General features: G+C 53.0%; 1 protein-coding gene across 6 annotated transcripts in view; it reads left to right on the plus strand.

Annotated features, from left to right (window-relative positions):
* Nucleotides 1-24,246, plus strand: part of PLCG1 (phospholipase C gamma 1) — a 45,914-nt gene that overhangs the window by 903 nt on the left and 20,765 nt on the right. For 5 of the 6 annotated variants that reach the window (XR_011741629.1, XM_065849724.2, XM_065849726.2 and 2 more), the window contains exons 2-4: nucleotides 19,213-19,365; nucleotides 20,918-21,011; nucleotides 21,628-21,675. Coding sequence is in view for 5 of the 6 variants with exons in the window: in XM_065849724.2 (XP_065705796.1) it covers nucleotides 19,213-19,365; nucleotides 20,918-21,011; nucleotides 21,628-21,675 (295 nt within the window). In the remaining variant the exon portion in view is untranslated. The remainder of the gene's footprint in view (nucleotides 1-19,212; nucleotides 19,366-20,917; nucleotides 21,012-21,627; nucleotides 21,676-24,246) is intronic. The other variant, XM_071815695.1, reaches the window with a different exon arrangement.

Below are 24,246 nucleotides of genomic sequence, written 5' to 3' on the forward strand. Positions count from 1 at the left end.
GCTCCGTGCAGCCTGGGGATGGACTGAGCCGCCTGCGGGACCTCCCGCCCGAGGAGGGCAGGGGAAAACATTTGTAAGAAATGTGGGTGTAAAGCCACGCTGAATGGGCGGGAAGGGGAGAGAGTAGGGAGGCCCAGCAACAGGAAACTTTTAACTTCAATGTTGGTTTCCCAGTTTATTGTTATTTCTCTTAAATTACCTTTCTTGCCCCCACGCACACCAGTGTCTCTGTTCAGTGCTGGAGGCGAGGATGAGGGGACGCTCATCAAGGCGATGTGATCTAAGTCCCGGTGCTGGCCGTCCCTGTGCTGAGGGATGTGACCAGGATGCAGCGAGGCCTTAAAGGGGTTGTCATGTCTCCTGGCAAGAGCTGCTGGAAAGGCTGGATGCTGTTAGTATTGCCAGGGGGCTCAGGTGAAGAAAGGAGGTGGAGGATGACGGTCACGCACCTGTGGCAGGACCCAAAGTGCTGGTGATTCCCATTTAGGGCTTTGGTTTACCTTAAGACCCTTGGAGTCCTCAAGCTTCTGACCAGTGGCATCTCCAGGCAGATCTGGAAGGAGCCGTGTGCTCCATGAGCATCACCAGGGCCTGAAGCTCCCCTGTAGCTTTCCCAGAGTGGCCTCTAGGAGCTTTGAGGCAGCAGGAGAGGGAGGAGAGGTGCTCCGTTGGGTTTGGGTTGTTCATAAATGAAGGCAAAGCACCCGTTCATTTTGCTGGCAGGGCGCTGGTTTCTGGCAGAGTCTACAGACCGCGGAGGTCCCTACTGATGTCTACATGGGTGGTTGTTCTTGTGGACAGATCTAAGCATGTGCTGCAGTTCTTGTAAGGCTGGGACCTTAACTTAAGGGACACTAATTTCTATATCAAAATGATGGTGATAACAATGATGATAATGCCGTGGCTGTGTGGGCTTCTTGTGCTGTGATCAGTAAAAGCAGAGACCGTGTCCCAGGGACTGAGATGATCCAATTAAAAAAAATATCCACAGGTTTCTAGCAAAAGAAAAGCAAGAGTTGGGGAGCATGCGACCGCCAGTTCCCTCGTGTTCGTTTAAACGTCACAGTGGAAAATTACTTGGGGTTCCTCTGCTGTGCTGCAGGCGAGTTGGCTAGCGGGTGGCCGTGGGCTGTGGCCCGTCATGTCTCCTGACACGCGTGATGTTCCCGCAGTACATGCAACCCTCCCGAGAGCTGAGATGTTGGAGAGTGAGGGGACATCAGCCTGAAGAGCTGCCCTATCTTCAGCCCCATCTCTCTGACACTGGATGCTTTCCCCATGGCCTCCTCTCTGCACCTGAGCGTCTCACCCTGTCTTCAGTCCCCTCCCCTGCTGTCACCCAGCACCCTGAGCAGCACCTGTCCCCTCGCCCCTTTGCAGGGCTGAGAACCAGAGCTTTGCTTTAACGCTTCCTGGACAGGAGCGTGGGAGCTCCAGGTGGAAATGTCGGCTTGTGTACACAAATAGTGACTGTGTATCTAGGCAGGTGAGGCAAAGCCACGCGATCAATGGCCAGCTATGCCAGGTTGTTGGCCAGCTTCCCTTTTTTTAATCTGGATGTGCTTTCTGGGTGGAAAAAGGATGCCTGGGAAAACCCAGGTGTGTGACAGCTCCATTTCACGTGGCAAATACAGTGATGTATTCCCCTCCTGGCTCATATTCCCCTTGAAGATGAGCCTTTACTGGCCCTGAGCAATGGCTGACACAGTTCTTCCCATGAAGACAAGCGGTGCTGGCGTGGGGAGCAGGAGGCTGGGGCTGGCAGGAAGATTGGGGTTTGCTTTTCGTGGCAGTGCTGGTTTGGCCCTGACTTGCAATATGAGCGAGGCCATGGACAGAGGTGAGCTATCAGGAGGTGAGATGTTCCTTCACATGGAACAGCGTCTCCACCAGACAATGCCTGGGGGTCTACAGGTCAAAGACCGATGTGTTCATGGGTCAGTAATGAATGTTCTTGCATTTCTTGAGAGATGGAGACCAGCAAGGAGCTTCAGAACCCCCTGGACACAAGTTAGTTGTCTAAGTAGGAATCCTGATGTTTTGATCTGTTTCACAACAGGTGAGTATCCAGAGTGTGTCACACATGGAGGTCTTGAAGTCAGGGCACATCCCTGTAGGTGGCCACGTCTTGGAGAGGTATCTGTCTCCATGATCACCCCAGCACGGAGGATCTGTGCTTCTTTCTCTGCCCTTGGTGGGTTTTGCAGAAACGAGGTGTGTATCTGTCCCAGGGAGGGTGGGCTATGCTGGGACACCTGGCTCGGTTCCTGACCCTGCTGCGCAGAGCACAGCCCCCATGGCTGCTCTTTGGGAAGCCTCCTGCTGGCTGGTAGGGAACAGGGGGTCAGTTGGCTCATCTCCAGGTAGCCTGAGGCATGTGGGCTAAAACTGTGTTGTGCCTGGAGGAGGGGGATTCTGAGCACACTCACAGTCACCGTTCTTTGGTGTGGTGCTGCATGGCAGAGCTTTGACATCACTGTGGGTGGTGTCGTGGAGCTGCTGCCTCCCCGGAATCTATGGGCGCTTGTCAGTGCTTCTGGTCTCTTCTGGACTCTGGGTGGCTGCAATAGTCAACCAGTTGTTGCCTTCACCGTCATGAAAAGCTACGTTTTGGTGGTGCTCGGCTTTCTGGTGCGTGCTGACCTGGAGCTTGCAGGGGAGCAGAGCCTGAGCAGGTTTGGGGTCACCCCCCACTGGAGAGGAGCGTGGCTGGTGGGAGGCCCAGGGAAACCCCCATCTTCCTGCTGGTGATGCCTCATTAGTGCTGCAGCAGCTTCTCCCTGGCCAGACGGCTGTGTGGCTGCCGCGCTGCTTGTGCTCAGAGGTGATGGGACATCTTTTATTTCAAATTACTGAAGTGAGTGGGATCTGAGCTGGCCTCTGGAAGGAGCTTTTGGCACGTACCGACAAACCCTTAGTGTTGAACAGCATCTCTTAACAGCGGTGAGATTGGAGCGGGGGGATGCTGACCAGGCAGTAGCTGGTGTCTGATGGGTTGGCTGGCATCACCACACCTGCTGTCCATGTCCGGGACACCCACCAGCCTTGTTGGCCACCATCAAACTGCCCAGTCTTGCTGGGAGACGTTTGGGTCGCGGTGTGTTGGTGGCAAGAGGAGCCCTGGCTGGTGTGACAGCCCTCTTCTGGGTCCCCTTGCTTTGTGACCCTTGTGTAGGGCTTTGTGAGCATCACATAAAGAGGGACCTTGTGTGTTAATTGTCAGCGTGTGTGTTCCCTTCATGAGCGGCGCTGACTCAGCAGCACAGAGCAGGGGCTATGGCCAGCTGGGCTCCCAGATGAAGAAGCTCTTCTGGTGGACAGGACCCGTGTTCTGCTCTTGCTTGAGCTCTTCAGCTCGTTCTAGAGCGTGGTGGCTCTCGATGAGCAGAATCAGCTGAGGAACGGGGAGGAGGGGGCAAAGTCGTCTGTGCAGGGAGCCTTTTGCTGTGAAAAGCAGTTGCCTCCTTCTCCTGTACTTTGTCAAAACTGAAACTGCAAAGATCAATCCCGGTTTGTGCAAAAAAAACTCTATATTTTTTTAATTAATATTTGTTTTTATCCAAAAGGGTTTCAACCAGCTCTAATTACCAATGCATTGCTTTCTTGCTAATCAGCTCTGCAGAGGGCCTGGCTGTTACGATGGGAAGAGCTCTAATAATTTTCTACTCTCTTTGTTAATCACCCAAAGCAAAGCAGAGCTAATCCCTCGAGTCAGTTGTCTTTTGTGCATTTTTTTTTTAAACTTCCTGTGTTACGTAATTCTTTTTCTAATATAAAAGGGTCTTGCATTCATAACTTCGCATGCTGGGGGGTTATAAGCCAGCTTCTAATTGATCTGTTTGCCTTGAAACATGTCGTAAAATTCAGAGAGCGAGCTGAAAATTTGGAGCAGATGTTTGTTTTATAGGAGAGAGAGAGAAGGGGGATAAAAAAACCACCACCTCGAAAAAACCCTGGTTGCATTCCTGCTTTCAGTGAAATGAGCTCAGTCCTGTGGAGGTGGAGAAAAGACGTCGCCTGTGTCAAAGAAAGGGCAGGAACTGTCAAATATTAATACGAAGTGACTGCAAAGGGTGGCTCATACCTCATCCTTTCCAATACCTGTCTCTTCTGTTAGTCCACGGAGGCACAGCTTTCGGTTTGTTTGTTTGGGGTTTTTGTTTGTTTGTTTTATTTATTTTATTTTTTCGAGGCCATCTGGATAAGCGGAGGGACTTGGAGCTTTTGAGCAGCGAGCAAGGCAGAAACGGCTTTGAAGGATAAACAGACTTCAGAGTTGGGTCTTCGTGGGGTGCAGGACGGTCTCTGCACCGGCCGGTCCCCCTCGTCCCCCACCCCATGGCTGTGGGACACGGCTGGAGGACGGGGCTCACTCCTCCCGGGGTGCCTGGAGCAGGGGGTTGTAGGAATTTGTGGTGTGGGCAGGTGGGAGCTTGGCTTGCGACCATCGTGGTGGTTAAAGCTTCTCCTGCTCAAGCTCCGCTGGGGGAGTTTCTAGAGCAAAAGGGTTTTTTTGTGTTGTTACCAGCCCCCTTCCTGCTTACGAGGATATTTGTGTTGAACTGGGGAAGGAGAACGAGCTCTGCTCTGCCTTCACCTCCAAACTGAAACGGCCCTTTTCCATCACTTTCCATCCCTTTGTCATCTGCTTTCTCTTCTCAGTAGCATCTTCCAGGAAGAACAGGTTAGAAGACCCCTGTTTATGCGGTAGTGAAACATGCCACAAATTAAACCTCCTCCGTTGGCATCTCAAAAGCTTCTCCGCAACCTAGAGAGCGTCTGGAGGTCACCGGGCTGGGAGACCTGTGCTCCGCTGTAGCACCCGGATTGTCCATCCATCTGGTTCCTTCATTTGCCAGTCAGCCACGTGGAAGATATTGGCTTATGGGTTTTAAGCTCACTAATTAAAACGTGCTGGAGACGTTCTGCGTCGTGTCAGACTGATTACTTCTCAGCTATGCCAAGGGGCCGAGTGCTCCAGGTTTTTTGGGGCAGAAGCGATGCAGTTTGGCTTTCTCCCTGCCTGCTGGGGAGGCAAGCAGCGTGCTGGCTGGACACCACGTGCGGTGAGAGGAGTATCTGAGTGAGCTGGATGGGAGAGCTTTGCAGAGGAGAACCTTGTGTGCTCGGTGCCACCGCCTCCCATCTTGGGGGCAGGTTTGTGGCAGGATTTTGTGCCCCATCTCTGAGTTGAGCCAGCAGTTGCCCAACGCAATCTGTGACCTTTTTATTGCTCTTTGTTTCAGCTGCCTTGCCTGCACAGCGGGGGTCAGTCGTTCTTATCAGCGAAGCGTTTGCTCAGCTCCGTTATCTAATCACAGCGGTGTGTGCTGTGAACATCCCCAAGACAAGCCGGCTGTTAGCGATGCCCGTTGCGAGCGGGCGTGTGACCTTCTGCATATCTTGCAGATTGCAGATGGAGGAGAAGAGGCTTGTCTGCAGGCTCAGCGGGAGTCTGGGGGGTGGTCCATGCTAAAGTCCCCGTCCCTGAGCAGCGTCAGTGTCCCTGTCCCCAAGCATTGTGTGTGGTGGAACAGCCTTGACCACTGAGTTGCCCCAGGGTTGTCTTTGTTTAATTTTTGTGATCCTGGGATCCACTGCTCTTTGGTTGGGAACTTCCCTTGCAGAGAGTGCTGGGATTGTTGTGTCCCTTGGGAAGTGACGCAGGTGACACCGCTGCACTGTGGTGGGCAGTCTGACCGGGCTGTAAGAGTTGCCAACCCTGGGGATGGAGCAGGAGCTCTGTGAGTACAGGCGCTCAGCTGAGGCTGCTACACAGTTTTGGCTGCACCACACGAGCTTCTGCTGGTGTCCTGCCCAGCTGCAGCAGCTCAGCGTGTGGATGGGGACTTGTGAAGCTGCTGGAAGTGCAGCATCTCTGATTGTGTGTCCATCTCCTCTGTCTCTGCCCAAGGAGGATCCTGCTGGTGTCGGCATTGCAAACAGATTGTGCTGAGCATCTCACCCCAACCATGAAACTGGCCAGCAGGAGCCGTGAGATTTCTTCCAGAGCAGCCCACCATCAAGCGTGGTGATGGCCAGTCCTGCATGGCTGTAGAAGTACAGCAGGACCATATCGTTGCTGGCCTATAGCTCATTAGATGAAGGTGCCAAACAGCGATAGTCTTGGCTTAATGGCAGCTCAGCCAGAAGCTGTGCTGGTGGTTTGGGTTTGGAGGTGTGTGACATTGCTTCTCGGAGCCAAGTGGCCTGGTGGGGGCTGCAGTGAATGAACCCCTGGCGCTGTGTCCCTGTTCCTGGCGCTGTGTCCCTGTTCCTGGCGCTGTGTCCCTGTTCCTGGGGCTGTGTCCCTGTTCCTGGCGCTGTGTCCCTGTTCCTGGACTGTGTCAGGCTGGGTAGGACCTGGTGTAAGGCATGTGGTGAAGAAGGGGTGCGGGGAGTCCAGGAAGAGCTTGTAGCATGTGATGAGGAGGTGTGGGGCTTCCATCACAAACTCCCTGTGCAGCTGAGAGTTTGAACCATCGGCTGAACCTTGTTATACAATAAAAGGAAATGTCTGAAGTCAGGTGAGAAGGCTTTTTTCTTTTCTAGTGTGCTCTGAGGCTTAAGGGCAGTAGAAATCAGAAAACAGCGAGGCTTAAATTTTGAAATCCTTACAATGCTTTTGAAAAGTTACGCCCCACATCCTCCCTTTTTCCCTGTGGCCGAAGTTTGGAGAGCAGGTGGTGCAAGATGATGCTGAAATAGAACAACTGGAAGGGTACCTATCTAGAGAACGATGAAAAAAGCAAGGTTTGTGAGTTCAACAGACACCTGCAGCTGTATGGAGAAAATGATTTGGCATCTGACAGCCAGGGATGCTCACAGAAACCTGCGACCATCCCAGCAAACACCCACCCGTGGGTCTTGTCAGCTCGCTTGGTTGTGTTTGCTACCGCTAGCTCTCTGCTGCCTGTATCACGTATGAGATCGGTTTAATATCGAGCACATCCTCTGCGCAGTGACTGTATCCTGCCGTGCGTGGGGGTGGGTGGATGATCTCACGGCTTTTCCTCCGCTCCGACGTCCCTGCTCATCTGTTCCGCCGAGCGGGGTTTCTCTGCCAGAGCTGTTACATCAGGCAGCAGCGGGACGGAGTCTCCAGACCGGGGAGAGCCCTTGGCGGGGGGGACACGGTCACCAGGGCCACTCCCAAAGGGACCACAGTGCCAGAGAAAGCTTTCCTTCAAAACAGTTTTAATCTTTAAGTTTTGAGGATTTTTATGCTGTACGAAGAGCTGTTTTTTCATGGAAAATGCTACTTTTCTTTTTTTTGAGCTTTTGGACATTGATTCGAGTGAGAAACTTCCCCATTTCTGAGGATTTTCTGCCTTTCTGAAGATCCCCCAGCACGTGGAGCTGCAGGCGGGTCTGGCTGTGTCTGCTCATCCCTCCTGTCCCAGCTTCCCTTATCTCTGGACACCTCGCTGCCTCTTGATATATCCCTGCCAGACATCAAACACCATGATATATCAGATGGTGGGGGGGACACATGATTGTGGAGCACCCAAAAAGCAACAGGCCAAGGGCTGGCATCTCTAGCAGAAGCTGGAAGCTCTAAATCTGCAGAAGTCAGCTGAGTTTTGCGATGCTGACAGCCCATACTCCAAAAGTCTCTGTGATTTTCAGGTTGCATTTCAGCTCCATCTCTGCTGCCTGTGTGGTCTGGTGGCAGTTCAGCTTGATTTGGAGCTGGGGGTCCTGAACTGGGCTGGCTGGAGAGCTGTGGAAAGCCTTCCTGAGTCTGGAACGAACCTGTCCCTTGCTTTCCTATGCAGCTTCTGCCTTCTGTGTGTGAACACTTGCAGTTCTGAGGTTTTGGTCAGTTGTCTCTTCTTGTGCTGTTAATATGATGCCCTGATGATGCACACCTGGCCACCCGCAGGTGGGCGAACCTGTGGTGTTGTTTTGAAGATTGTCCCGGCGACGGTTGTGGTCCAGCACATGAGCATCCATGAACAGGATGCTTTACTGGGCTGACTTTGTCCACAGGCCTTGAGGTTGACATGGCAGATGAGGCAAGACCGTGTCTTCTGGGTTGTTTTTTCTTCCCAGCACATTATAAATGTATTTGAGCATCTCTCTGTGCTACGGCCAGACCAGCCAGGGTTGGAAATCATCGTCCCAGAGAGGGGATGTCACGAAGGCTGTCAGCAGGCTGTGCCCCACAGGGACGCTGGGTAGAGCAGCTGCTCGAGAGCCGTTTTCCTGTTTACTCACTCCCAGAAGTGATGTGGTGATTAAAGGACATCCCTCCCGCATGTGCTGGTGAGTCCTTCATCCCTCCTCCTCCTCCTCCTCGCCCTCTCCAGGGGGTGTCTCTGCACGTGTGGTCCCCAGCTCCTAAGCCAGATCAGATCACGGGATGTCCAAGAGAACTTTAACCCCCTTGGCACCCTGCCCTGTAAATCTGCGCCCCATAAATCTGCTTTCCAGCTGGCGGGGCGGTGCGGCGGGGCCGGCTGGGTTTGTTTGGTGAGCATTCAGGTGCTGCCTGGCATGGTCCCTCTTGGTGTGACCAAAGGGCCGGGCTCTGGTGCTCCTGAGCTGCCTTGAGGCAGAAGCAGAGCGCCTGCTGCCTCGTCCCTCCAAGCCACCGTGTTCAGGTACCTCTGCCAGCACCTGTCACACAAGTGTCACTTATACACCTCTGGTTCCTCTGGCCAGGGTCCTGGGGTACTTTTGGATACCCCCCCTCTCCTTTGACCCTGCAGTCCTTGTCCTACTAATCCTTGCCACCTCACAGCCTTCCTCAACTTCTCTCTTTGGTGTCTCGTATGTTATTTAATGCCTTGTGTCAGCCTGTTCTCAAGGTCTTGCTCATGGTTGGAGTATGGTCCCCATGGTCCCCAGCAGCTCAGACTCTGGGACACATTATAAAAAGGCCTAGAGATAAGGGCATGAAATTTTGGGGTGTTGGCACATCAGGTTTGCTGTGAACCATGGAGCAGGAGGAGGTCTCCAGTTCTGGGTACCAAATAAATTCCAGATGAGGTCATTAGGAAAAAGAACCAAACCCAAGTGATAGAGGAGTCTGGTGTGAAGACCATCACCAAGAGCTCCTGCTTCTCCCACATAAACTGAGGATGGTATCTTCTGCTAGGGCGGTGTGTGGCTTATCTGCTCAGTGCCTGGAGATCTTGCATTGGCTGGTGGGGTGGATGAAAACTGAGTCACGGCATCTGAACATCACTGGTGTTCACTACTGGCGTGACAAATCTTTTCTGTCCTTCAGTTTTCACTCCTCAGCTTTGCGCCCTTTCCTGGGAACAGTGTGTGGTCACTTTTGTCTCCCATTTGCTTTGTGGTGGGGCATGAAAGAGTCAAGAAGGCACCTCTGTGGGGTGCAGAAATCCCCAAAGAGCTCCAAGGAGAGTGTGCTGTTGTTGGACATGCAGGTCTCCAGATCCACCTCCGCCAGGGCTTCCTCACTAGCCCTGCCAAGCTCCTGGCTGTCGTGCTGTGAGCTGTGCCATTGACTGCCTGGGAACTGCTGGATTGCCATGTCTGCCTTTTTTCTGTTTGTTTTTTGGCAGGCTGCTCCATCCATCCATCCATCCATCCATCCATCCATCCATCCATCCCTGCCCTCTGCGGTACCTCTCGGTTCTCTGTATCACTGCACATCCACCCGTGAGGGAGGGTGAGCAGGAGAGATGGGCTGGAGGAGCTGTGCTCGCAGATCTTCAGCTTCCCCCATACTCCCACCGTTTTGTCGTGCTGCTGCAAGGTCATTGCGTTTCTCACCCAGGCAGGCCCGAGGGGGACGGAGCCCTTGATGCCATGCAGGAAAAAGGTCACCTTGGGGGTGGCTTGCAGAGCCGTCCCTAGACAGACCGTCTGTCCAGAAGCACCGGTGCTGAGCTTCCCCTTTCCGTTTGAGTCAGTGGAAGCTTGTGCTTCTCCAGCAGAGCAGGCTCATGACTGGGGGAAGGCTCTGCAGGCTGCCACCAGCCTCATTTCATCTAGGGAAGGGACACAGACTTCTTCAGAGAAGCGTCCGTGCAAACAGAAACTGGGGCTTGCTCTCCCTGGAGTAGCTCTGCTTGTATTTGCGGTGGAAATTTGCTCTCGTGTCCTGCATGGTGAAGGTGCAACAAGTCCGGTCCTCTCATGAGTCCCAGCCTTGTGTGTGGGAGTGGGTTCAGCCCTGGATGCCCAGCACAATCCTGGTGCAAAACCCCATAACTTCACACAGACAAAACTTCCATGGAGGACAAGAGGGAGCCCTGCATCATCCCAGGAGCGGGATTGCTGGTGTTCTCACCCATGGTTGCCGTCTAGCTGCCTGTCCCTGTGAGCTCCCCGGCGCTGCCCTCGCGGGGCTGTGCTGCTGGGACAGGGCTGCTGGTGTCCAGCAAGTTTGTGCTTCCCAGACGCAGCACTGAGCTGGGTGAATTCTGCACCCAGAACTGTGACTCTGCTTTCATACTTTGCAAGACTATTTGTGTTGCTTGGGGTTCACCCCTCCTCATAGTGGCTGTCCTAAAATTGCGTGCCTGCACCCTGCTGCAGACAGGTAAGGTAACCTGTACGAGAGACCCCAAACTGTGAAGTGTTGGATGGTATCTGGAGGGAAATATCAAATGGGGTCACCCTGTTCTTTGTTCTTTCCACAGTGTTCCCTGCTGGCCACCCAGACATGAGGTATGGGCCAGATGTTCTCTCTCCAATAGCTGTGGAAGAGATGTGTCTCCTAAGAAGTTTCTTCCCACCTGCCTTGTACGCTTGTGTAGGGTTGGACTGAAGCATCCATCCCTCCTTGGACTGCGGAGGGGGAGCCCCAGTGACCAGCTCACATGCAATGTTGTTTCCAGTGATATGGGAGAAAGCCTGGGGGAGACGGGGAGAGCCAGTGGGACTGTAGCGTCCCATATGAGGAGTTCATCGGCTCAGCTCAGAGAGCCTGGCTGTGGACCTGGGGCAACGCTTGCTTTTTGCATCCAGCAAGCCCTGCCATGTGCTCAGCAAACAGCCCTGCTCAAGGTGCTGCTGGCAGCAAAACAGCGCAAGGGGAGAGCAGAGAGACTGTCCCTCTGCAGTCCCTTTTCGGGGGTGTCAAGGTGTTCCTGGGAATGAGCCTGCTAATTAACTGCTGGCCATTAGCCAGCACTAGAGCAGGATGCATTGGGGGATGTCTCCAGCCCCCATTTCTCCCAAGCGTCTCCTTGGCAGGGCTGCTTCTGGGATGTGGAAGGATTTTGGGACCTGGTGCTTCCTCAGGGGCTTGAGCTGTTACTGCAGAAGTGACTGTGTCTTGGGCCCAGTGTCCCACCTCTGCTGCTTCACTTTATTTGCTGTTGTGGTTTGCTGTCTGGCTTTGGGAGGGAGGTGCCGGTGTGATGTTTGTCACAGATGCTCTGGGCTGTGTGCTCCCTTGGTGACACACTCTCCTTGTCCCCACAGCTCCAGGGGTACACCTGAGGGGTCTGGGAAGGAGCTGGAGTGCTTTGCCCAAGGCCTCAAGTTGCACCAGGGGAGTTTTAGGTTGGATATTAGGAAACATTTCTTCCCCAAAGGGCTGTGGGGCATTGGAACCGGCTGCCCAGGGCAGTGCTGGAGTCACCATCGCTGGAGGAGTTTAAAAGACACATAGATGAGGTTCTTAGGGACATGGTTTAGTGACAGAGTTATGTTAATGGTTGGACTCGATGACCTTCAGGGCTTCTTCCAACCAAAATGATTCTATGATTCTCAGGCCATGCAGCCCACCAGAGGCAGAGATGTGGGAGCTGCCAGCCTTCACGTCCCTGGTCTGTGTGGGGCTGCGGGCAGAGGCTGTGAGATAGCAGCATCCTGCTTCGCTCACTCACGGGATCAGCTTTGGGTTTTTTTTAACTCATATTTTCTTGCAGCTGAGAGTAAGTGGGAGAGATATGCTGACGATACAGCATAGGCAGCTGCCAGCCCACAACTACCTCTGGTTCTAGCATCGGAAGGATGTTTGTGAGCTCTTGAAGGGGCCACCTGTGTGAGCTAAAGCTGGTGGAGCAGCAAGATCAGCGTCAGCCTGGGGAGATGTCCACGGTGTCCTGCAGGAGCAGGGGGACATCTGGGCAAGATCTTCACCTCCCTGCTCCAGCCTGTAACGCGGGTGTGTGGGATGGAGGAGAGAAGGGCGTTTCCTCGCAGCCTCTCCTCTGACCCACAGAGCGATGCAGTTGCGTAGCATCTCCTAATCTCCCTGCACATCTCCTAATCTCCCTCCTCTAGTTTCCTCTGTAGCTGATAAGGATTTTTTTAGGGGGTACAGGGGAGGAACCAGAGCTCCGAAGCTGCAGGACACGTGGCCCAGGGGCGCAGCGGAGGCAGCGGCAGCCGGAGGTGCGGGCAGGAAGCCCCGGTGCCCGCAGAGCAGCCGGCAGGTCCCTGCGTGCCCCGCGTGGGCTGCCCACGTCTGGGCAGAGCCGCCAGCTCCCAGGGCGGCATTTAAACCCTCTGCCAAATCCTCCTCCTTGCTGATGGATGGAGATCGTTGAGAGGTGAGCGAGGATCTGAGTGGGGATCCAGGCTACTCCCAGTCATTTTGGCTAACTGGGAGCTCCTTGTTGTCGCCTATCCAGCCCATTCAGCTGTTTTGTTTTTTCCAGCGCCTTCCCTCCCCAGCTGATCTCCGCATGGGTGTTGCATTATCTCTGGGGCAGAGATAATGTGACAGTTGCTTCATAGCAAAATGCAGTGTCTTGGAGCAAAAACTGCTGTTTGCTGATGCAGGTAGCAGGTGAGATGAAGCAACTTGCTGGAGCATCCTGAGACACGACTGAGCCGAGTCTGGAGGGGAAAATAGCTTTACCTGCTGCATCTTCTCCTGAGGCAGGAAAGGTACCTGCATGTGGGACCAAATGGCCCCTGAGCCATTTGGGCTGTGTCCCTCCCTGTGACGGTACTATGGGGGCGAGAGGGCTTTTCACAGGGGGTTTGATGCCTCACTAAAAGGGCAGGGCATCCATTTTTAGTTCCTAGAGGGTGAGGGATTCGCTGGGGTACAGGGCACTGCTGGTTCTGTGTTTATGTTGGCCTCCATGGATGCCTCAGCCATGCCTCCTGCCCTCCAAAAAATGAGTAAGGTCAAATTAGAGGCCTCAGCTGGTTTCATCTTGTCCTGTCTGGATAAGCCATCTGTTAATGGCACGGGATCGTCCTTGGGAAACCTGATAGCTGATGCACAGCGATGCTGATGGCAGGCGCGGCAGTGAGGGGGATGCAGTAACCCCATCGCTGCGTCTCTGTGCAGAGACATTTAATTCACCATTACACTGTCTGCCTTAGTCTCCTCTATTAAGGGAAGCTTGTGGGGTTGAGAAGTTGAGTTATCATCCCTCTGAAAACCTATACTAATGAGAGACGCATGGCTCTTCCTTCTGAAATGTGTATCTAATAGGCTGAGGCTACTGCCTTGCTTCTTGCAGAGGGTATGTAAAGGGCAGGACCCCAATTTTTGCCTTCATTATAGGTGCAATGTGCATTTTGTAAGAGCCGCCTTAATTTTTTGCAGTCCAGCCAAATTCAAGCTCAGGTAGTTACTGTCTGTCTGATTCCTCCGGCATCCCCGGTGGACGTGGAGCTGGGTCTGTGTGGGGTCAAAAGCCGGGCTCACCCAGAGCTTTGCCAGCAGAAGGGACTCGATAAATAGCAAAGGGCAGGCGACGGGGCTCCAGACTGCGAGGTGCTGGAGGCTCTGGCCCCCATCCAGCAAAGCACTTAGCGCACACTCGACCGTTCCCCTGAAATCATGGGGGACTTCTGGTTGGGTTATTTTTTTTCTTTTCCTTATTTTGCTGGGTGGTGTTGGGTTGCAGTCAGCAAATCTGAAGCGTTGAGCGGGTGCGGAGCAGCCCCAAGCCGGGCAGGGTTGTTCATGAGTTGATAAACCAGCTGGTGAACCCCAAAACGAGAAGGTGGCTGCAACCTCCTGCAGCTCCTGGCATCTAGTGCTGACCTGAATATCCATTTCAGGGGCCTTCCACTGAAATATTAAGAGGGAGATAGCACTACTTTATTCTCCATGCTGTTGCATAACAGATTTATCTTATTTTTACCCATATGCACATATGACCTGTGTCTTCTTTTCCTCCTTTTCCCTTGGCAGCCTTTCCCTGGGGACCTGACTGCCCAGTGCCCCTTCCAGTGATGGGAATCCTAGGAACGACTACAGGGTTGTGTTCAGTGGCATCCGCAACCTTAAATAGCAGAAAGACTTTTATTTTAACCTCTTTTTCTTTACCAGAATGGGTGGCCTGAAGGCTTTGCTGCTGCCCTGTGGCAGGATCAGTCCATGTCAGCCAGCTGAGGTCAGGCTGGGCTGGGAGTGACCGTGTGGCTGTCACTGCACCGTGTCCCCCAGAGACACACACGGCACCCAGCAGTGCCTGTTGAGGGGGTGAGTGTTTTCTTGGAGGCTGTCCCTGATAAATTCAACCTGGAAGGTAATCTGGCGTAACCCATCTTTTTATCAGCTATTACTATTATTAGATCTGTTTTACATCTTCCCAGGAATCCTCTGGACGTGGAGATTTTGCAACCCTCAGAGCCCATTCCAGGGTGTCCTTATCCTTACATGTCGTAACACCCTGTCCATCGGCAGTTGAATGAGGCTTGGACGAAGTTTCAGTTTTAAATGATTTTAAGGGCGGATCTGGTTTTCATGTAACCAGAGGGTGATTTGGTCTTTTTGTTTTTCTTAAATGGTGTGGTGGTTGGACCTGGGATCAGCTTTTTCTTTCTGATGCAACCCACTCCTGCTGATGGGAAGGCTCTTTGCCCAGAAATGTGACCGATGTGACCATGTCCTTCTTTTTTTCAGTGCTGGATGCAAGTGGAGGGTCAGCCCTTTCTGCTGGTAGTAGGCTGGGGAGAACTTTGTGGGGGCTGTGAAGGGCCCAACCTGTTTGCACGTGGCGTGGCTCCGCGTGAAATGTGGGACCGTGTGGGGAACTTCAAGCATCTCTGGGCTGGATGGGCTTTGTCTCTGCTCTGAGACATCTCAGCCCTGCCAGACTGCAGCGGGATTTATATTCCAGCAGAGAGCTTCCCTTCGCCCCGGCCATTGCCGTGGCACTGAGTTCTTCCTCCTCTTGCCACTGCCCACATGGCATTCAGACCAGTTTTGGCCTCCTGCTGCCTTCCACAGCGTGGGAGAGGGCGGCTTGTGGAGGAGGAGATGTGGCTCACGGTGGCGACTGGTGCTTCTCTGTGACAGTTTCATCCTGGATGAGCTGCTGCTTGTTCTTCTGCCCAGGCACGTGTATTGACCCACGCTGCTGGGGCCCCACCAGATGCTCATCCCCTGGCCTTTGGCCACATCCCTGGTAGGTCTTTCCCAGCAAGGACCCAAGGCGCAGCCCTGTGTTGGGGCACGGGGGCCGCTGTCATGCCACCGCTCACCCGGGGAGCTGCTGGTGCTGAGGGTGATGGAGTGGTGGTCAGATGCCATTTCTACCTCATTGCACTCATGGAGAACGTCTGCTGTGCTTCCAGCTCGTCTCCAACTCCTGCCCTCTCCTTTTGAATTTCCACTCCCTGCCCAAGCCTGGCTGCCAGGTTCCCTCTCTGCCCTGGGGGGTCCAGGCTCCCCCCACAACCCTCCCCACACGTTTGCAAAGCCACAGGGCTCTGCCTGAGTAAACACAGCCGCTGGCAAGCAGATCCAAGTGTGTGGATCAGCAGCCAATGGCTCTTGCTGCAGCAGCCACGATGGGACCAGGCAGGGGGGGTTAAGAGACAAAAATGGCTCAAGCCTGAGAGGACAGGAGGCTGCCACGGGTTCCTGTTTACTGGCTGGAGGGTGGCCAGGGTGTGTGCAGGTGGCTCTGTGTGCCTTGGCACTCTTGCATGCTGTGGTGGAAATAGTTACAGGTTGGAGTTTGGTTTATTGTCTGGAATAATGTGCTTGGCTGTGGCGGTGGTGGGGACGGGCAAGAGGATGGGGAGAGTGGTACCTGGGTGTGGGAGAGGGGAGTTGGGAACCAGGGGAGGGCAAGGGGGATGGGGCTGTAGGCTCTGCCTCCGTTGCCTGCTAGTCACAAGCTTTCCTGCAGCCTTTCTGCCAGGAGCAGAGCTGAGGTTGAGCAACGCTCAGCCCAGGCTGCACAATGCGGCCGGAGCAGGTTTTGCACCGCTTGGCTGCGCGGTCCTGCGGCAGCAGCCATGGCTGGTGCTGGGCAAAGCTGGGCTTATCCCAGGACCTGCAGCAAATCACCGAGCTGGCATGAGCAAATACAGGCCACAGCAAGGTGTCTTAATCTCTCTTTCTCTCATGCACAGCAGCTCCATGGGTGCTGGAGGGAGGACCTGCGGTGGGATGGAGGCAGAAGCTGGTGCAGGGAAGCAGCGTTTTGGTGCTTGCTTGTTTGGGATGGTGGCATTTGTGCTCGCTGTGCTTCCTGCTCAGAGTCATTTCCTTCCATGCTGCGAGGGGGCCGGGAAGGTGTTTGAATCAGTAGAGACAGCAGGGTTTGCGAGGCTGATCTGCTGCTCTGCGGCAAGAGGAGGGCTGCACAAACCAAACCCTAAACTGCCTTCTCCCCAGCACACGCAGGCATGTTTGGGAGGATGAGAGCGATGAGCAAGCAGCTGCAAGCATGCGTGGGCTGGAGGTTTTTGCCCCGCTCCCTCTGGGTGCATGGTGCTCACAGAGGCTGCCCTTTGCCCTAGGAATTCCCTGCGTGCTTCTGTCTTTAAACGCCTCACTGGCTCCAGGGCTCTCACCGTTGCCTGGATTTTAGGTATGCAGTTTGTAACTATAGCTCTTACTACTTACTTACTAACCTGCCGGTGCTCCGTGCAGCGAGAGCTGAGTGCAGGGCTTAGTTAGCACACTGCAGCATCCTGAAGCAGAGACGAGATGCTTGCAGCGTGGTGCAAAGGAAGGCCATTAATATTTTGGCACCTTCCTTCAGTAGTTATTGCCTAGTGAACTACCATGAACCCTCAGTTGCCAGTTCTCTCCCACTGCGTTGGTCAAACCCTACATCTTTCAAAGACAGGAATAATCTTCAGCCCTGCTGTGCATGTCCTGGATGCAAAGACCTTAACCGTGATATGGTTTTTTAAGGGCTAAAATAACATGCTGTGTCGCTAAGGATGTGAGCACATGGGCAGGTTATAGTAGGGCATGGAGATATTTGAACTTCCAGCCAGCTCATTTCGAAAGGGTACACACTCTTGCTTATTTTAAGGAGCTTGTCCGTCCACCCTTTGCAGCCCCAAGGAGCTGAGTCTGTCTGTGCACTCGTCCCGAGTTGCTGAAGTTTGCAGGGTTATTGCAGTGATCGGTCTGGATACATCCCGGATCAGGCTGCCGTCATCTCCAGATGCGCAGCCGCGGTGCTGCACGGTGTGCCTGCTCAAAGAGGGTCCCACATTCCTTGTGTGGGGTTTATGAGTCTCCCCAAAGTCAAGCCTTGTGTCTGGCTTGCCATGGTGCTTGTTTGGAGTGAACATCTCTCGTGATGCGGTTCAGTGGTGTCAGCACTGCTGTGGGTGATGAGCAGGTCGCATTTCTGTCTGGTTTTAAACTGCAGTAAATTGAAATGAATGACGAGTCGATCCACCATGAGTGCAGTAAGTGGAGTTTAATTGGGATGAATTACATGCCAGGTTTTCAGTAATCTCCATCCCACATTGCTTAGAAGCATCATCTGCTTTGGAAACGTGACTCAGAAATGTTGTTATTTGATTCCCACGAGCATTGAAGAAACTATTTTTCCAGGAAGCAAAGATTTCTTGGGTTTGCTGTTGCTTTTTGGGTTTTTTTTTCCTTGTTGTTTCCTCTTTGTTTTGTGACAATGAGAGTCCTTTCCCAGAATTCCCTCCGGGGAGGGAGGCTGTGAGGGGCTCCCTTACCAGGGTCTCTCAGCCCCCTCTCCTCGCTCGGTGTTTAATGCTCCTGCCAGCTCTAAGCACTGTGTGCCCACAGCTGCCCTTGCGCTGTGCTTTCTTCTGTGGCCTTCTGAACACCACCCAGAGGTGACAAACGCTTTGTCCCTCTTTGGCTAGGGAAGGACAGAGTTTTCTTGGTGAAGACAGTGCAAGTGTGAAGGCAGGGACTGCCCTGGGCATCCTGGTGGTGCGTGGAGGAGCTGGGAGGATGCCAAGGGGGCAAGGGGGAGATGCCAGAAACTACAGACATAATTTGGGGTGAAAATAAGGAGGGGCCTCCCTATTGAGTGGATTTCTGGTTTATGCAACTCAAGTGTCAGTATTTAACTGTAATTTGGAGGTGAGTGAATCTTAAATCCCTGGTGTTGGCAAGACACAGGGTTTCATCCAGCTGGGCAGGAGGCTGCGCCCTCAGAGGGTTCATCTCTATAGAAGCATTTTCTTCAAAAAAGCAAAAAGTGTTGCTCTCTTGAAAAGAAAAAAACAAAACAGTACAGTTTGCAGATGTGTGTTGGATGGAGGAAGAGGAAAGCGTGAGGTGTGAAGCTGAAGGGGGAAGGAGCTTCTAGCAGCAGTAGTGCTGCCCTCTGCTCGTCATGCCCGAGGATCACTGTGGGTGAGACATCCGACCAGTCTTGGGGGACACCGAGGTCAATAGGGGGTGGTGGCTGTGGAGGCCTCCTAGGGACCTGGCAGGAAGGGGTTGTGCTTGCAGGCTTGTGTGCAAACACAACCACATGTGCATGGTGAGAGAGAGATGTGCAAGATAAGTGGTGAGATCTGTGCTGCTCTGGAAGGTTGAGGAGCCAGCTGGGGCTTTCGAAGGGCTTGTCTGAGGTGAGCGGTGTGGGCAGCATCTCTGGGAGGACTTGGGCACCTGCGGCCGTGCTGAGGACCGGATGGGAGCTGCTGTGCCAGAGCTCTGGGTGCAGCTCGCCTCTTTGGCCCGTGCCGTGAGCGGTGGCATGGCTGGAGCAGGAGGCTGCTGTGACGGCTCCGATATTGCCCACATGCAGCAAGTCCTTCACAAGTCACCATCCTCAGCACCTGCCCACTGTCCTCAGAGCTCCGGCAGCTCTGCCAGGGCTGAGGCAAGCATCCCACTCTTGATTTCCAGCCCAGCCAGGGAAACATAGTCCCTGGGGCTGAGCTTTTCAGAGCCCAGCTCCGTGATGTTATAGGCACGTCTGGGTCTGCCGTTGTGTGATGGGTGGTAATCCAACTCTTCAGGTGGCTAAAATTGCTTTTTCCATGCTCTTCCTTCTTGTCTATCTCCATGGGAAATTCAAGCTATTCACTGAATTCCCCTTTCCTTTTCCCTTTCTCTCGTAGTGGATATTCGTGAAATCAAAGAGATTCGTCCAGGAAAGAATTCACGTGACTTTGACCGGTACCAGGAGGATCCATGTTTCCGACTGGACCAGTCTCACTGCTTCGTTGTCCTCTACGGCACAGAATTCAGGCTCAAGACCCTCAGCTTGCAAGGTAAAGCACTCGTGGCACCGGTGCTGTGCCAGGGCAGGGTTGGGTGGGCACCTCATCACCACAGGACCCAAACTTCTGTCGCGTCCTTCCACAAGTGAACTGGAACGTCCCCTTGGGCAGATGCTCTTTTCACCCCTCTGAGGAGATGTCTTTGGAAGAAGGTGACACTGGTTCCCTGAAGGGTACACATTCAACCCCTAGATAAGTCCTTTAATTCACCCGGTAAACCCAAAAGTTGGGTGAACTGAAGCCCCTAGTTCAAATGTGTGCTTGAAATTATTTTATCTCAGCTTGGTGTGTTGGTGTTCAACAGCTGCATTGTGGTAACCAGCCACATGCATGAAGTGGTAAAGTCTCACTCACTTCTGCTTTGCAAATCTGAGTCCTGCATCTGGGCAGGAACAATCCCAACTTCCAGTATAGGTTGGGGAATGACCTATTAGAGAGCAGCGTAGGGGAAAGGGACCTGGGGGTCCTGGTGGACAACAGGATGACCATGAGCCAGCACTGTGCCCTTGTGGCCAGGAAGGCCAATGGCATCCTTGGGTGTATTACAAGGGGGGTGGTCAGTAGATCGAGAGAGGTCCTCCTTCCCCTCTACTCCGCCCTGGTGAGACCCCATCTGGAATATTGTGTCCAGTTCTGGGCCCCTCAGTTCAAGAAGGACAGGGAACTGCTGGAGAGGGTCCAGCGTAGGGCAACAAAGATGATTAAGGGAGTGGAGCATCTCCCTTATGAAGAAAGGCTGAGGGAGCTGGGGCTCTTTAGTTTGGAGAAGAGGAGACTGAGGGGTGACCTTATTAATGCTTATAAATATATAAAGGGTGAGTGCCACGAGGATGGAGTCAGGCTCTTCTCAGTGACAAACAATGATAGGACAAGGGGCAATGGGATCAAGCTGGAACACAAGAGGTTCCACTTAAATTTGAGAAAGAACTTCTTCTCAGTGAGGGTAACAGAGCACTGGAACAGGCTACCCAGGGAGGTTGTGGAGTCTCCTTCCCTGGAGACATTCAAAGCCCGCCTGGACACCTTCCTGTGCGACCTCACCTAGGCGTTCCTGCTCCAGCAGGGGGATTGGACTAGATGATCTTTTGAGGTCCCTTCCAATCCCAAACATACTGTGATACTGTGAAAATGCTGCTGACGGCAAACAGTAACTCAGGAAGCCATGGTACCTCTGAGGTGTTGGTCTCAGCTTTCCTCAACACTTTGTCTCTTGACTTAAGCTGGACTTGGAGCACCCAATCTGATGTTTTGATAGTGAAAGAGGGGAGGTTTATGCCATTGAGTCTCCTGTTTGGATGGAGAACAGGCTTGTGATCACCTGCTGCGGTTCAGCTGATGGATGATATCACCCATGCATTGACAGGCAGAGACAAGGGGACCAGCCAGCCATGTACATCCTGAGGGAGTGAGCAGGGACAGGAGACCAGAAGAGAGATGAAGGAAGGAATGGAGATTTAAGATGCTGGGGGCAGCCTCGAGAGGTTTGGGTTGGTGACCATCTTCTGTGTCCCTTCCTCCCATTTCTCCTGTGCACTCTCCACAGCCACGTCCGAGGACGAGGTCAACATGTGGATTAAGGGGCTGAACTGGCTGGTGGCAGACACTCTAAGGGCTGCCACCCCCCTGCAGATTGAAAGGTGAGGAACTACTCCTTGTTCTGCTCTTGTTTTCTTTTTTGTTTTTTTTTCCCCTTTTCTGTCCTTTTTTGACAGAAAAAGGTGACCACAGTGCCAACATCTCTCATTCCCTCTGAGCTGCTCTGACCTGGTGCTCCTTTCTCTGCACTCAATAGGTTCCATCCCGTTACCCCTCTGCACTGCATCGTCTATGGCCAGAGTCTGCTCTCACACATGTGCAGGGAAGAGGAGCTTTACCATGAAACAGATGTTTTTATGTGGGCGCAGCCTGTGTTATAGAATCATAGAATGGTTTGGGTTGGCAGGGGCCTTAAAAATCATCTAGTCCAACTCCCATCTGCAACAGTTTGGTGTAGAGGCACGTAAAAGAGTATAGTTTTGGGTTTTGTCTAATCTATGGGCTCATTTTCAGGCCGAGAGAGTTTTAAAGGGGGGTAAGTTGCCTGCATGAGCCTAGGGCAGGCTGCCTCGGGAAGGGGAGCAGAGCCAGGGGAAGGAGGGCTGTGGGAGTGGATGGTATGTTAGTGAGCATCTTCCAGAGACGGGAGCACACCAGACAGGCTTGTTGTCGAGGAGCTGGGGCTCAGCGTGTGCGTGTTTCTGCCTTTTCGTGCAGGTGGCTCCGGAAACAGTTCTACTCGCTGGATCGCAACCGGGAGGACAGGTAAGAGAGAAGACCCTCACTTGCACAGTGGTGCACATTCATAGAAGGGTTTGAGCTGGGAAGATTTACTTTTGACTTGAAACCCTAGCTTGCTTTTTTTTTTTTTCTTTTTTTGTTGGGTTCTTTAAGTTTTTTATTTTCATTTCCAAGAAACCTGAATTCACCTCCCAATACTGCCCTGGCTGATTTTCACTGAATTAAAAAAGCATTAGAAAATTATCTTGTTTCCCTGAGCTATTTCCCAGCTATTTAAACCCAGTAACGCCTGGAGAGCCCATAGAGCACTGTGCAGATCTCTGGGCTCCAGAGTATCCACCGCTTGGTCCTTGCTGATGCCATTGATCTCACACTGCTACTGATTTCCACATTTCACGCTGAGCCCTGGGGTCCTTCTCACCTTTGGAGCAGCGTCCTGCCAACAATCTTGCCCCACGAACCCGGCTGGGTGACCATGGGCAAACAGGTTGGTCCTGGGGACTGGCAGGTGGGAATCACGGTTCTGTACTCATCAGGAGAAGCGAGCAGCTCCTCTCATCCCACTTCGCTCCCCGCTGCTGTGTCCTTCACTGTGACAGCCAGGACAGACGGACGGCCCTGTTGTTGGGCAGCCGGGCGTTAAATTCAACCTATCGGCATCTTGGAGCGGTGCGGGAGTGTGTTGCTTTGGGGAAATCCTGCCGTGTTGGACATTTTTGCGTTTGCAGTGATTTATATAGTGGCATGGCGAGAGCGCCATTGGGTGTATGGGGATTTTGCGGAGGACGGATAAGTCCTTACAGAGGCAGGGAATGAGAGGCGGCTTTAATCTGTTGCAGCTGCTCTGCGTCTGCCACACACCTTTCAAATCCAGGCTTGGGTTTTCTACACGGTGTACTGGTTTTCAGTGGTGACCAGGCTTAATATTTCCTAATTCAGCAGTGGAGAGCACTGAGGCAGGTGCTGGGGGTGGCTGCATGGGGGTTTTGGAGCATGAATGCAGGGGAAATGGAAAAAAATGGTCTTTTTTCTCATCTGATTATACAGTAAAACTGATGAAATGGCATCCAGACAAGACAAAAGAGATTGAATATATAGATCCGTCTGGCCGAGGCATGCTCAGCAGAGCTGAAAGCCAACCTTTTACATCTCTCCTGTTGCTTTTCTTAATATCATCTTTCTGTTGGAGTTTAGAATTAAGCCAGCAAAATACAGTCAATTCCTTACCTGTCGGTCAAGGGAAGCGAGTTCAATGCAAACAGCTTAGTTGGAACTGCTGCTGCTCCAGCCTGGGCAGCAAAAGGAGCAAAACACCAATGGAGAGCGAATGCAGAAAGATTTTTAGGTCTCCCCATTTTACAAGCATCTGTGTGTTTTCTGCAGAGTAGAGGTAGCTGTTATGAGACACGTACATCTCTTGGATTAAGTCTTTGCCCTTACGAGGTGTTTCAGCATTAAATTTGGTGTCGCTGGGCTCATTGCTTTTGCTTCCAAGCCTGGAAATGGGTTTGAAAAGGGAACAAGGAGTTGCGTGTTTTTTTTTTTAAAAACACACTTCTTTTGCAAACCGTCCTTGGTCCTTTCCAGAACGGGCAGTTTTTTGGCAAGTGAAGAAATCAATCCTGGTATTCGTGTACCCCGTGATCGCCCCATAGCCCAGCCCCCTGCACTGGAGCCCTTTCCTCTCTGCCTGCTCCTGGGTGCCTGTGCAAAGCGTCCAGCATGCCGGCAGATGTTGGGCTGTTTTCACTGGCTGCTGGGCCTTTGGGTATTTGTTTTTCCAAGGGAGGTTAGGTGGGAAGAGGAGGATAACAGGATGCTGTGTTTTTGGGTTTTTTTCTTCCTAACTGCTGCGGAGGAGACTGTTTCACCTCTGGCTGGGAGAGCTGCCTGTGGCTGGGAGCAGAGTTACAGCACTGGAGGCCGGGGGGGGGGAAATGTTTTCATTCCGTTGGAGAGGGCTGGATCTGTCCTTTGGCCTGTTTGTCATAAGACTTTAAAGAACTTCCGTAGAAGAAATTAGTTTATTTGTTTTTTGTTTTACTTTCTGGTCTCCAAAAAGTACCAAGCTGTTTATCCAAGGTCTCCAACACTCTAACGTTACTAATAACACACAGTAAATAAAATCCTTCCATAACCATTCCTGCTCTAGAAGCAGAGAGGGAAACGTTGGTCACAGCTTTTACAGCATTTGCTCTTGCCTCCCCTGGTGCTGTCACATTGCCGAGCTGTGCCACGGTCCAGCGCATCCCTGTGGACCAGCCCAGCATCACCAGATGCCCCAGCCCCATCCCGATCCCTGGTCCTGCTGCTCAGCCCCTCCAGCCCTTCCTCTGGGAGGTCCCCCATGGTCACAGCCTCATGGCAAGGGGGGAATGGCTGCTGGGTGGCCCTGGGGGCTCTGGGCATCCCATCGGGGGTACCACAAGAGCTGCTGCATGCTGTGGTCCTCGACACATGAGAGCAACTCTTGTGAGCCACTGTTGTGTTTCTGGCTCGTTCCCCACCACATCACCCTGTTTCTCTGTCACCCACGACTCTGTAGCTGGGACCCCCCTGCCCTGGGTGCTGTTTGTGTTTGAGGAGGGGAAGGGC

The sequence above is a fragment of the Patagioenas fasciata genome, chromosome 16 (assembly GCF_037038585.1).
Source record: "Patagioenas fasciata isolate bPatFas1 chromosome 16, bPatFas1.hap1, whole genome shotgun sequence".
NCBI classification, from domain to species: domain Eukaryota; kingdom Metazoa; phylum Chordata; class Aves; order Columbiformes; family Columbidae; genus Patagioenas; species Patagioenas fasciata.